Source organism: Dromiciops gliroides, chromosome 5, assembly GCF_019393635.1.
Source record: "Dromiciops gliroides isolate mDroGli1 chromosome 5, mDroGli1.pri, whole genome shotgun sequence".
Taxonomy (NCBI): domain Eukaryota; kingdom Metazoa; phylum Chordata; class Mammalia; order Microbiotheria; family Microbiotheriidae; genus Dromiciops; species Dromiciops gliroides.
The window spans coordinates 92,983,369-92,996,630 of record NC_057865.1 but is presented as its reverse complement, the minus strand read 5'-3'; the positions used below and the strand labels follow the sequence as shown (position 1 = coordinate 92,996,630).

The 13,262-nt window shown below is 48.0% G+C and overlaps 1 protein-coding gene across 3 annotated transcripts in view; it reads right to left on the bottom strand.

Annotated features, from left to right (window-relative positions):
* Window positions 1–846: 846 nt before the first annotated feature.
* KCNH2 (potassium voltage-gated channel subfamily H member 2) overlaps window positions 847–13,262 on the bottom strand; it is a 58,374-nt gene continuing 45,958 nt past the window's right edge. For all 3 annotated transcript variants that reach the window (XM_043968185.1, XM_043968186.1, XM_043968187.1), the window contains 6 exons: window positions 9,777–9,970; window positions 8,662–8,761; window positions 7,313–7,588; window positions 7,002–7,194; window positions 6,057–6,234; window positions 847–3,629 (listed from right to left, as the gene is read on the bottom strand). In XM_043968185.1, coding sequence (XP_043824120.1) covers window positions 3,501–3,629; window positions 6,057–6,234; window positions 7,002–7,194; window positions 7,313–7,588; window positions 8,662–8,761; window positions 9,777–9,970 — 1,070 coding nt within the window. In that variant the 3' untranslated portion in view covers window positions 847–3,500. The remainder of the gene's footprint in view (window positions 3,630–6,056; window positions 6,235–7,001; window positions 7,195–7,312; window positions 7,589–8,661; window positions 8,762–9,776; window positions 9,971–13,262) is intronic.

Sequence of the window (13,262 nt, the reverse complement as noted above, 5' to 3'; positions counted from 1 at the left end):
GAGAACTCTAAAAACTCCATTGAAGGAGGAAACATGGCTCTCATCCTGAGAGCCCCCACCCCCAGTCCCACTTTTCAGTTTCTTTAGGTGTGCTGTCTTCCCCAATTAGATTGTAGGCTCTTCAAGGGCAGGGACTGTCCCCAGAAACTAGCACAGCTCCTGGAACAGAGCAAGTGCTTAACACATGTTGATTGATTGATTAAAAATCTTGAACCTTGCCCCCCCACCCCAATACTCCCAGTCCTCAATCTTTTTTAAAAAGTTTATTGCAGCACAAATATTCTGTACAGGGAGAGAGGACTGGGTGGCCAGCCAGAGATGGTGGGGATTGAAGCAGCCAGAGGGACACGAGGTTGGTTCCTGGGTGAAGCTAAGAGAGAATTCAATCATTTACCCCATTCAAATATGACACACTTCAAATCTTGCTGTATTACTTGGCAGTTGTTTAACCTCTTTGGACCTCAATTTCCTCATCTATAAAATGGACTAGATGACCTCTAAGGTTCCTTCCAGCTCCAAATATCTGCCCTTGTCCTTTGTGTGCCTATAGAAGAACAAAGCCTTCCTCAGTGAGGTGAAGGAAAATTACATAGGAGAGGCTCTCTGTCTCTCTGTCTCTGTCTGTCTGTCTGTCTCTGTGTGTGTGTCTGTCTCTCCTCTCTCTCTCTGTGTGTCTCTCTCTCTGTCTTTCTCTGTCTCTGTCTGTCTCTCTGTCTCTGTGTGTGTGTCTGTCTGTCTCTCCTCTCTGTGTGTGTCTCTCTCTCTCTCTCTCTCTCTCTCTCTCTCTCTCTCTCTCTCTCTCTCTCTCTCTCTCTCTCTCTCCCCCACTCCCATGGCTGTCCTGCTCTGCCTATATTTTTGTCTGTTAGTCATTATTTCTACTTCCATCAGACAGATGTACTCAGAAACCTGGTGCCTCTGTCCACCCCTCAACCATTTCCTTGTGAAAATGCAAGGTAGAGGTTAAGCCTCCTTGAACAGGGTGAAGAAAATCTGCACACTCATAGAAAGAACGCCAGCCTGGGAATCAGATAATGTGGGTCTTCATCTTTCCCCTGCCATTCACATAGTATACATCTCATCCTGTCATTTGCCCTCCCTGGTACCCAGTTTCTTTATATGCATAATGAGCCAATTTGACTAGAAGAATTCTAAAATTCCCTCCAAACACTAACATTCTAAGAGTTTAGGAATTTCCTCTCCAATACCCTCGGGTCAGCCAGACCAAAGGGCAGAAACGAATGGCCAGGGACTAGCTCCCACAAGTCTCTCCCCAGGTTGTGGGTCCTAAAAGTACAGGCTCATTTTCCTAAATATTGGGCCCTCCATCTGGAAGGACCATTGGGGGAGCTTAGAGAATTTAGTCAGTGAGAACCAACCAACTCAAGTCAGCCTCACCACACAGAGGAACCTGGCTGGGACCCTACCCTGTGCAAGAAGAAAGGAGACTTCAGGTAGGTTCCCATGAGCTGAGAGGCTGAAGGACTACAGATGGAGAGTTGGAGTGGTCCTTGATGGACATTTTACAGAAAAGGAAATGAGGTGGCATGCCCATCTCTTACAGGAAGCCTTTTCTAACATCTCTTAACTCTAGCGCCTTCCTTCTGTAAATTATTTCCTATGTATCCCACATTCAGCTTACTTTGTGTGTATATTTGTTTGCAGGTTGTCTCCCCCATTAAACTATAAGTTCCTTGAGGGCCTCTTTTTATATACCCAGCACGTAGCACAGTGCCTGTTACATAGGAGGTGCTTAATAAACATTTATTGATCAATTGAGAGTGTAATGGGAAGAAATATTCTGACCCCATTAGCATCAACAGAGGGGACAGCTGGTGAACTGGACAGGGGCTCCCTAACCACCCCTGACATTAGTCCACATTTCTGCAGAACAGGTTTTCAGCAACACCCTCATTTAAACCTTCCATCTAAGTGTTGTAGTAGAGTGTTGGAGTTCCAGTAAAAGGACCTGGGTTCAAATTCTGATTCTGCCACTTACTACCTGTGGATACCCTTGGGCATTTAAAAATCTGTTTCCTTCTCTGTGAAATGGGGGTGAGAGGGGGTTGGAATTAGACTCAGTAATCACTGAGGTTCCATCTAGCTCTAAATTAAATTAATGACCCTATGAGTTATTTATCCAGTAGCAAAAATATATAACACTGAGCCATCCACGGTCCCTTTTAATGACCAAAGGAAAGAATCTATGAGGCAGCTGGATGGGATTAGTTTTTCAAGTGTCTAGAACTTGGGAATCATTTTCTGGCCAGGGTTAGGCACCAGTAAAGAGTCAGGGTTAAGGGTTTAATCTGTGTCTATTGGCAGAATTAGGTCAGTCTTTGAGGAGGGTCAGCCTGTGGTCAGGCTTAAGGGTTAGTACATGGCAGGGATTAGAGGTAAATCAGGACATCCACTAGGAATCAGCCAGAAGGTAGGCAGGATTAGCCAGTTAGCCAGTGCTTGGGTTAGGAGGTAAATCTCTGGTTGGAATTAGGAACCAAAGCATGGTAGAAATGAAGTCACTTGGTGGTCAGAGTTAGGGGTCAGTCACCGGCTAGAGTTAGGAGCGATTCCCTGGACAGTTAAGGAACTGAGCAGCAGATAAGGTTGAGAGTAGCCAGGATTACAGGGTCAGCACATGAAGAGTTGGAATCAATCCCTGGCTGGGACTTGGGCCCAGGCTAGCAATCAGCCAGAGGCTAGGGTTAGGGGTCAATTGGTGGCCAATGAGATAGCAGTGCCCATGAGCACCCTTCTCTAGTCACCAAGTTGTCAAGATTACTAGTCTTCAACCCAATAAAACTGGGAAAAGTGGGCGGAGGCTATTAGGCATCAGAGAGGTCTTCCAGTGCTGTCGGCACGACAAGGAGGCCAAGGCTTGCCTTAGCCCCACTGGAACCCTAGCAGGATCCTGCCCCAGGCAGTAAGACTTGAGACATAAACTCACTCTATATGAATATACAGCCATGCAGACCTAATGCCCTGCAACATCACTGGTTTCTCCTCAGGATAATTATTTATTATTCATATTCATCAGCATCTTCATTAATGATTCATAATGATCCTTAATTATTATCCTTAACAATAAGAGCAGTAAATAGCAGTAGAGTCCTTGAGGTGCCTGAGGCCCCAGGGCCATGTCCCTCCCGGGCAGTTAGACCAGCTAATGCCCCCAGGGCAGCCGGGGGGAGGGTGGGGAAGGACCAGAGACCCTCTGTCCAACGCCCCCAAGAGGTGCCATAGCCTGGCCCCTGGGGCCCCAACCCTCTCCCTGGGGCTCGGGGGTTCGGGGAGGAGGGTCAAGGGTAACCTGGTGGGAGGAAAATATCCCAAGCATTGAGGATAAGGAACATGACCCCATTGCTCCCCTCAGCTCCCCCCATTCTGACCGTTCCCCAGTCTCCTCCCCAGGGGAGTGAAGACTGTGTAGGGGAGAGGGCCCAGGGTTGTGCAGGGCCGCAGGGGCCTGGGCTGAGCCACATGTCCACCTAGCTGCCCCACTAACTGCCCGGGTCTGAGCCGTGTCTGTGCAGGGGCTGGGAGGTCAGGGTCCCCAGCTGCCCGGGTAGGGAGAGGCGTCGGACAGGGCCGTCGTGGGGGAGCTCCTCGCACGCCAGGAACTGGGAAACCTGCAGAGAACAAAGAGAGGGATGGGAGACTGAAAGAGGAGTCAGAGGGACATGGAAGATCAGGTGCCACGGAGGAGATTGAGGAGGAACAAAGAGAAAAGTCAGGGAACAAAGAGTCAGGAAGAGAGAGAAGGATGGAGGAGAGGGGAGGTTGGGAGAAAGGAGGGGTCGGTGAAAGGGAAGACCAAACACAGGAAAAGACGACAAAGAGCAGGGTTGGGAAGCAGAAGTGAGGGTCTGGTCCAAGAGGGGACCAGGTGCTGTCAGGAGGATGGATAGCCCCAAAGGGTACCAAGAGGCAGAAAAAGATGAATGGCAATTTCAAGATAGACAGGAAGGAGCTGCCTGAGATGGCTTTGGGGGAATCCTGGACAGTCTGGGGTGTCCTAAAGAGTTTTTCTTCCACCCTCCAGGACTAGGGAACATCAGAATGGTATAAAAAGGAAAGCTCAGAACCACAGGCCTCTGGGCAAAAAGTCACTAGATTGTGTCCGCTCTTTAACCCAGACATATCACCACTAGGCTTATACCCCAAAAGGTCAAAGGTGGAGGGCAAGGACTCATATATCAAAAAACCTTCATAGCAGCATTTTTTGTTGTTGCAAATAACTGGGAATACGGTATAGGTGCCCGTCACGTGGAGAATGGCAGAAAATCAAATGACGGTCCATAAGCCTCTGGAGACTGAACCAAGGTCTTAGAGGCAGGATGCTTGAGGGGAGAAGTCTCTGAGGATGGAGAAACAGCTGATGAGACACCTCCCCAAGCTCCAAACAGAGATCAAGCACTGAGCTGAGGACACACACTCCTATACTCCTTTTTCTGAACAAGAGGCAAAGCAGAAGGGCCAGAAATACCCCACCTCCCAACCCTGGTCCACTGGGAGATCAGAGGGGACAGGGAGAACCAGGGGGGGGAGGAAAAAGGGGAGCACTTTGTGTATGCTGACAGGTTTGTTGGCGAGATTTCTGCGGGGGAGGCCAAGACTGTCACATTTGCTGATGTGGGCTCTGGTGTCGGCAAACAGGAGCAGGCAGCATATGGGAGGGGAGAGAGCGGGTGCCAGCCAGGACGGGGAAAAGGAGGGAAGGAAATGGGCAAAGGCTGCCTCAGGCTTCCAGGTCAAAGGGATGCACAGGGGCTGGCCAGAGGCAACCCAACCCTACTGAAGAAGTGTAGGAGTGGAGCTGGAGCACCTGGAGTTTGGGGAGGGGAGAGTTTAGAGCACCATCATTCAATGGGGGAAGGGAAGGCAACGGCCTTGTAAATGTTAGTCCTTAATCAAGGCAGACCCATGATGCATCAAACGCCTCAGAGGGGATCACAGTCTGGAGTCAAAACCAGCATGGTTTTGTAAAGAACAATTTTCTATTAGATGGATCCAACCTCCTCTTCAGCTGGTTGGTCAGAAGAAGAGGGATAAGTAACACGTGACATACTGGCCAATGGCGGGGGCCGGGGGGTTATGAGATAGGCCAGGGCAACCCAGGACCTACAGATAACTGTTGATGCCTTCTCTCTATCCCTACCCACTGTACACACCTAGTTCTCTTTTCTTTGGCTGGCCCTTCACACAGCCAAGACAAGAACTAGTGTGAATGAGTGGAGTGAATGAAAGAACAAATGAATGAATGCATGAATGAATGAATGCATGAATGAATACATCATGGCGTGAATGCATGCATGAACAATCCAAAACCCTGAACTGGTCAGTTTAACTCAGTGATATAATAAGAATAATGATAATGGCGATGGTAGTGGTGGTGGCGATGATGATGGATCGGTTGCTCAGGTACAAGATTGGTTTTCTGAATTTCAACCAGCTTTTTGTCTCCCCCCTCCTTTCTCCGGCCCCTTTCCTCTCCTCCTACTCCTCCACTCCTTCCTTTTTCTTCTTCCTTTCTGCCTTCTCTCATCTATGTCCTCTGCCAAGAAGAGCTCCCACAGCTGTCACTCATCCTGCTAATGAGGTTAATGAGGTTGCTAAGCCTTGGGCCAATGCATTCAGTAGGTGTGGGCTTGGTTCGGGCAAAGGGGCAGGAAAAGATCTTGGAGGCCTTCCAGTCCATCCCCTTCACTTTACAGATAAAGAAACTGAGGCCCAGGGAGGTTCAGTGATTTGCCCAAGGCTATAGAGGCAGGAAGAAGCAGAGCTGAGGTCCAGCCCCAGGGGATTCAAATCCAAGTCTGACACTTTCCTCTGGGCGGTGCAGCCTCAAAAAGGGAGGGGGGGCAGCTAGGTGGCGCAGTGGATAGAGCACCGGCCCTGGAGTCAGGAGGACCTGGGTTCAAATCCGGCCTCAGACCCTTGACACTTACTAGCTGTGTGACCCTGGGAAAGTCACTTAACCCCAATTGCCTCACCAAAAAAAAAAAAAAAAAGGGAGGGGGGCAGAGCCAAAGTGGGGATGACCTGAAGCAACTCACCTGAGAAAGCGAGTCCAGGGTGAGGGTGGGGATGGGGCTGACAGGCAGCAAGGGGGAGTCGGAAGAGAGGCCGGGTGCCGGGGGAGTCACGGTGCTGTAGGCGGGGGGCACCAGCGTCATCTGTCTCTGCAGCAGCTGAAGCACGGCTGCCATGTCGGTGCTGAGGCGAGTCTCGAGCCTGGGGGGGGGGGGGTCGATGGGGAGAGCGGGGAAAGTGGGCAGTGTGGCAGGAGCCCCCCCCCACCTCGGCCATGCCTCGGGAGGATCTGCCCAGTCCCTAAAGATGTCTGGGGACCAAGATCCCCCAGAGGGAGCCTAGAACTCAGCTGGAAAGGCCTGTGCAGGTCAGCCTGGAGAGGGTCTGTCCTACTTCCACCTGCTCCCCGCTCCCCAGGATCTACATCCTGTTTGTTCACAGGAAGAGATCTCATGTGTGAGGACATACATGTGCGCACGCACGCGCACACACACACACCCCTTCCCAAACACAGAGGCTGATACACATACACCAAGGCAAACACACATTTTTAGACTCCCTCATTCCCCTCAGTAGACAGGCCAAACCCTGGCCCATACAGAAAATACACAGACACACAAACATCTATGCATAGAAACACATACAGAAATGCCCTGTGGATGGACTGGCCTCCTGGGAGGTTCTTGTAAGGAAAGAATGGCATCCGCCTTTAAACGTGAGTTGTTCTCACAAGATACAGACCTTTAAAAGTCCTCACGCAGAGGCCTATTCATCCTCCCACACATACAATCCCAGACAAATACAGGCACACACAACGTGTAGCCCGGCGACCTGCTTGTTGAGGAGCGAGGGGAGGTGGAGGCTGAGAGGAGCTGCCGGGGATAGAAGGGATGGGGAAGGAGGTTGAGGTGCCCCTGGTTGAGGAGGGGGCTGTCTCTGGTCTAGACAGAGAGGAGGGCTGACAATACCTGTTTAGCTGTCTCTGTAGGGCATCGAGCCTGCTGTCTACGTCACCTCGGGGCCGACGGCCAGGGCTGGCCAGTGGGATGTTGAGGAGCCCAGTAGTAGGGGTTGGGGTTGGACATCTTGGCAGTTCCTGGTACTGGTGGCTCCGACTGTCCCCCCAGAAACTAAAGATGTTGGATACCCCTGAAAAGGCACCTGCAGCCAGAGGGACAGGACAAGGGGCAAAGAGTAGGGCAGAGGCCCAGGCCCACCCGATGAGGACAAGAATCAATTAAGTGACCCCCTCCGGTCCCTTCCCACCCCCACCCCATACCTGACAAGGGATTACAGGTGTCACTGCCCTTCTCAGCCTCCTCAGCCATGGGTTCCCCACCCAGCAGGTCCCTGGGAGGCTGGGGGCTGGGGAAGGGCACCAGACGGAGAGGGCTGGCACCAGGGCCTGGGGTCTCATCTTCCTCACTGCTCTCTGGGCTGGAGGGGCCACTGGATGGGCTCTCATCCCACGGTCCCCCTGACCGTGTTCGGCTGCCAGCTCCCGTGCCTTCTCTGCTCACACCTACCACCGAGCCCTCTCCTGACTGCTCTGCATCTGTGGCAAATGGAGAACAGGGGCAACTCAAGAGAGGGGAAGGATGAGGTCCATGCATTCTGGAGCAGGAGTGTAAGACCATGGGGCACAGAAGTTTAAAATGAGGGTTTGGAGTCTGGGAAGGAACCAAGACAAAAATAGGGCAGAGCTCCCTGGGCCCCAAAACCCTCCCTCTCCCAACCTCTCTCCCACCCTCAGCCCACTCCCCCCACCCTCCTACCTACAGCACTTACAGTCTGCTTGTCACACAATCTAGCACTTGACCACACATTATCTTGCAATCATTCGCTGTTGTTCCCTGTGTGGGAGTCTTGTGTCCCCAACTAGAGTGTAAGCTCCTGGAGGGTAGGGCCCGTGGCTTCTCCTCTTGTATCCCCCACAGCATAGCCTACCACAGGGCTGGGCACATAGTAGGCGCTCAATAAAGACTAGTTAACTTGATTTGACCCTCCAGAACCTAACCACCACCCCCCTCATCCCGCTCCTCTGCTTCACATCCTGGGACCTGGCTCCCTCACCCGCCTCAGCCCAGCCTCCCCTGTCCTGCCCTACTTCAGCTCAAGTCAATAAGCACCTACTATGCACCCAGCCCTGGGGTGGGGATACAGAAGGAGTACAAGACACGGTCCCTGCCCTCGGGGAGATTACAGTCTAGCTGGGAAGACAGGATTCACACACATAAAAACCACAGTGAACAATATCAGACAGTGTATCATTAAATGTTAATTGTGCAGTACAGACTCTAAGAGTTGTAGGAGTCAGAGATCAGTAGGGATCAGTATGAGCTAGAATGGCTTGGGAAGACTTTGTGGAAGGGAAGGGGAAGACCTTGCACTAGATGGACCTCAAAGGACAATAGACTTTGGGTGGGCACTGGGGGGGGGGGCATTCCAGGCAAGGAGTACACGAACAAAAGTGAAGACACAGGAACGCGTGCAACATGTGCATAGACCGGCCTAGCAAGTCCTGACCAAAGCACCTTAGCCCTGGTATCCCAAAGTCCCTAGAACAGAGACCCCTACTTCCTTCTAATCCCTGCCAGCTAGCTCCCCACCCACCCACCCATCACTCACCCTTGTCCGTTCGACGGCGGAAGGACAACTTTCGTCTGCGTAGCCGACTGAAGCCCCCATCTAGTTCAGTGCTGCCCGGGGAACCAGGGATCATATTGGTCTGGAATGAAGAGCCAAGTCAGGCCCTTCTCTCCTGCCCCTCCTAACCTCATCCCCAGACACTGGTCTTGATGGAGGGAGATGAGGGAACAGGAGGAGTTCTTAGGTTAAGGGATCCCAGTGGGGGGAAGTACTTGGAAATTTGTGAGTTAGAAAGCAGCTAGGTGATGCAGCAGGGAAAAAAAGTGTCTGACTTAAGAGTTCAAATCATGCCTCAATACACTTACCAGCTGTCTGACCCTAAGCAAGTTACTTAACCTTCTCTCAGCTCAGTTTCCTTATCTATAAAATGGGGATAATAATGACATCTATCTCACAGAGTGGTTATGAGGATCAGCTGAGATAACATGTTCAGTGCTTTGCAGATCTTAAAAATACTATATAAATACTAGCTATTATTATTGTTGTTGTTGTTGTTAGAAGTGACCTCTAAACCAGTGTGGACATCAAGGCCAGGATCTTATTTGTGGAAACAGTTAAGAAGAACAAATGTTCATATAACCTGTTATAATTCTCCAAAGTCAAATTCATATCCATTTTCTCACTTGATCCTAAATAATACCCCTGTGAGACAGGTGAAGGGATACAACTTGTGAGAGGTGAGCACAAAAGCAATTATTATCCTATTTGACAGTTAAGGAAACAAAGGCCTGTAGAAATTGAGGGTATGACCCAATGTTGATCAGTGACTCAGTGGCCAAAAACTAGGGCTCAGGTGTATGAGGGGCCAGACACCCAACTAGGAACCAGAAGACCCAGTCTGAATTCCAGCTCTACCCCTCATTAATTATATGACTTTGGCCTTAGTTTTCTCAACTGTAAAGTGGAGACAGGTAACACCTGCCCTACCTGTGTCACAGAAGATGAAATTGCTGTGGGAACTCTAAGGGACTGCACAAATTCAAGGCGGTGTAATTATTCTCCTGCACCCTGGGGATGGAGGTCAAGGCTTGGGGGAAGTCATGAAGCAAGGTCAGAATTAGCTCAGGATGTGGTTCTGGGTACAGATCACTCACATCACGCAGGTTGAAGGTGATCTCCAAGCTGGACCAGAAGTGATCAGAGAACTCAGGGTACATGTCTAGTACCTCAAGAAGGTCATCACGCTGGATCTTGTGAAGGTCACAATATGTGAGAGCCCGGACATCTCCATTGGACTTGCCTGGCCGTGCATACAGGTTTAGAGGCTCGCCGAAGATGTCATTCTTCCCTAGGAGAAGAAGGGAGAAGGACATCGTCAGCCCAGAATTAACAGACCATCCCCAGCTGCTGCCCACATAAGACCACCAGGGGGCAGCAAACAAGCTCCTTCCCCGTAACAGCATCCCAACGCCAGTCTAGCCCTCAGACCCCATCAACAGCAATTATACACGTACACGTGTTCGTGCTGTTGGCCTTTCCCTACCTCAGCATATAGAGAATGTAGGCGGTGGAAACAATATTGAGCTTGGAGGTCTGGATTCAAGTCTCCCCTCTGTCAAGACTTAATTTCCTCATCTCTGAAACACTTAGCTTTTGTATGTCATCATCAAAGGCTTGCAAGGTGTTTGGTATGATCTCGTTCAACCCTCACATCCCCATTTTACATATGAGGAAACTGAAGCACAGAGAGGTTTAGTGACTGGTCGGGGGGGTCACCCAGCTTTAAGTTTTGGAGGCAGGATTTGAACTCATCCTCTTGATTCCAAGTTATGAATTGTAGTGGACACACTGTACCAGCTAGGTACCTAATAGTCCCTATTATGCCTCCCTCAAGAGACTGTTATGAGAATCAAATTAGATAATAAGTAAAAAATACCTGTAAATATAATAAGAAGTAAAAAATAAATGTCTATCATCATGTTTTTTTCTTATCTCTTTAAGTGTTCAAATAGAAACAGTTCTGAGAAAAGTCACTCTTCTGCCATATTTCCTTTATATTCAGTGTTCTTATGCATGGGTGGCTAAAATAACTGTTTCTGTAGTTGAATAAGGGTGTTGGATGTGAGCTCATCCTCTGTGGGCTCCCTGAAAACATCCTTAAGTACAACTCCAATCGCAAGCAGGGTAACAGGGGTAATTTATATTTTATCCTGCTATTACATTAAGTTTGAGCTCCTTGCCCAGGTCTCTATATTTTAAAAGCTTTTCACTTCATGTAATGTGAAGATTACAAATATTTGGGATGGCAGCATCTATTAAAATGTTGTTCTTGAGTCCTTATTAGCCACTATTACATCCTAGTATTTGTGGGCAACGGTTCAGTCTGTGATAATGGTACCATTTATTGGCTGAGTTCTTCAGGATATTTTGAGGTCTTCATTGTTATCTGTCTGTCCACCAAAGAGTCAGTTCCAATGTAGAAGTATAGCCTAAAGGTCATGTCTGACTAGGAATTCAGTAGGTATTAAATCTTTATGTCCTACAGTGTTGTATTGCAATCACTACAATTTCCTTGTGTAATTTACACTGATCATTAAGCTTAATGTTAATAATAATAATAATAGTATTTATATAGACTTTGAGATTTGTGAAATGCTTTATATGTTATCTCATTTGACCCTTAACAACAACCCTGGGAAGGTAGGAGCTATTATTACATCCATTTACAGGTGAGGAAACTGATGAAGACAGAGATTAAGTAATTTACCCAGGGTTACAGAGTTTTGGGGGTGGGGCTGGTGGGAGCTAGATGTCATCAATAGAGCACAAGGGGGGGCAGCTAGATGGCGCAGTGGATAGAGCACTGGCCATGGAGTCAGAAGTACCTGAGTTCAACTCGGGCCTCAGACACTTAACACTTACTAGCTGTTTGATCCTGGGCAACTCACTTAACCCAGTTTGCCTCCCTTTCCTCATCTATAAAATAAGCTGGAGAGGGAAATGGCAAACCACTTCAGTATCTTCGCCAAGGAAACCCCAAATGGGGCCACTAAGAGTTAGATATGACTGAAATTACTGAACAACAACACACAGCTAGTAGTTGTCTGAGCTAGTAGTTGACTGAGGCAGGACTGAACTCAAATATTCCTGGCTTCAAATTCAAAGTTCTCTAATCACTGTACCAACTAGCTGCCTAGACTTCTTTAATGACAATCCTTTTGTATTTTCTGGTGGCAAAAACCTGGTCCTGAATTGCTACAACAAAGCTCTTTATTACTACAAACAAATCCACATAACTCAGTCATTTGTTCAGTGCTTCTTTGCCAATATAGTGTTGGCTTAGTTCATGTGGATGTTACCTATGAGAGGCCTTTTGATTCTGCTCTTGAAGCTTAGTCACTTCATGAGTTCCATTTGAGGTAAGTCACTTTTCATTACATTCAACAAATCCAGTAGCAGCGTACATGTCATCAGATTATATTATTACTCAAAAAACTATCTGCTTATTCTAAAAGGTTGTAGGCTTCTGACCTATTCATCCTGTGCTCTAATAATTATCTTGTTCTCATCTTTTTATATAATTATTATATTTTTGTTGCTGTTCAGTGGTTTTAGTTGTTTCCAACTCTTTGTGATCCCACTTGGTGTTTTCTTGGCAAAGATGTTGGAATTGTTTGCCATTTCCTTCTCCAGCTCTTTTTACAGATGAGGAAACTGTGGTAAAGAGGGTTAAGTGACTCGCCCAAGGTCAAACAGCTAGTAAGCATCTAAGGCTAGATTTGAACTCATGAAGATGAGTCTTTTTGACTCCAGGCCCAGTATACCACTTAGCTGCCCTAATTATTATATTACTATATTATAAAATTGTAATATATTATAATGATATAATATATTAATATATTTGTATATGTACTTTATATGTTTATACAATTTATTTTTATATATACACATATGTATACATTGATGTTATTATTATTGCCTGTGCTACAAGTTATCCCTCTAGTCATCTGGATGGGCTAAGCTACATATCTCAGACCCAGTGCCCAGCTACCAGTGCCAAGAAGTAAGTGGTCACTCAAATTGTCCTCCATGTGGAAAGAGCTTGGACATCACCTTGACTTCTCTGCACTCCAACTGAACCACCCAGACTGACGCTTCCCACATCACAACCACTTGCTTTACTGTCCTTTCCACTTTGGGCAGCACTATCCCTGGGAGCATAGGACCAAGAGAAAATTATATTGTCCCTACAGATGAAATAAAATTTATAGAAACAAAGAAGCACACAAAGTCTGAGTTGGGAGGGACCTCAAAATTCTTCCAGCCCAGTCCCCTCATTTTACATAGAGGAAAACAGGCGCTAATTGGTGACCACAGGATGATTTTTTAAAATACCTGTCTAGAATCGGACAATTTCAATCCATGTCCCAGCTCTAGCCCATCCTAGCCATGTCACCTTCAAACAAATCACTTAATCTCTTTGAGCACCAATTTCCTCATTAGTAAAACAGATATGATGTGACTGGCTTTACCTCACAGGATTGCAAAGAAAGTGTTTTCTAGTAAATGACCATCATAATCTAGTGTTTGGTAAATCCAAAGACTCCAGCTTCTGGGAGATAATACCTGGCACTGAGAAA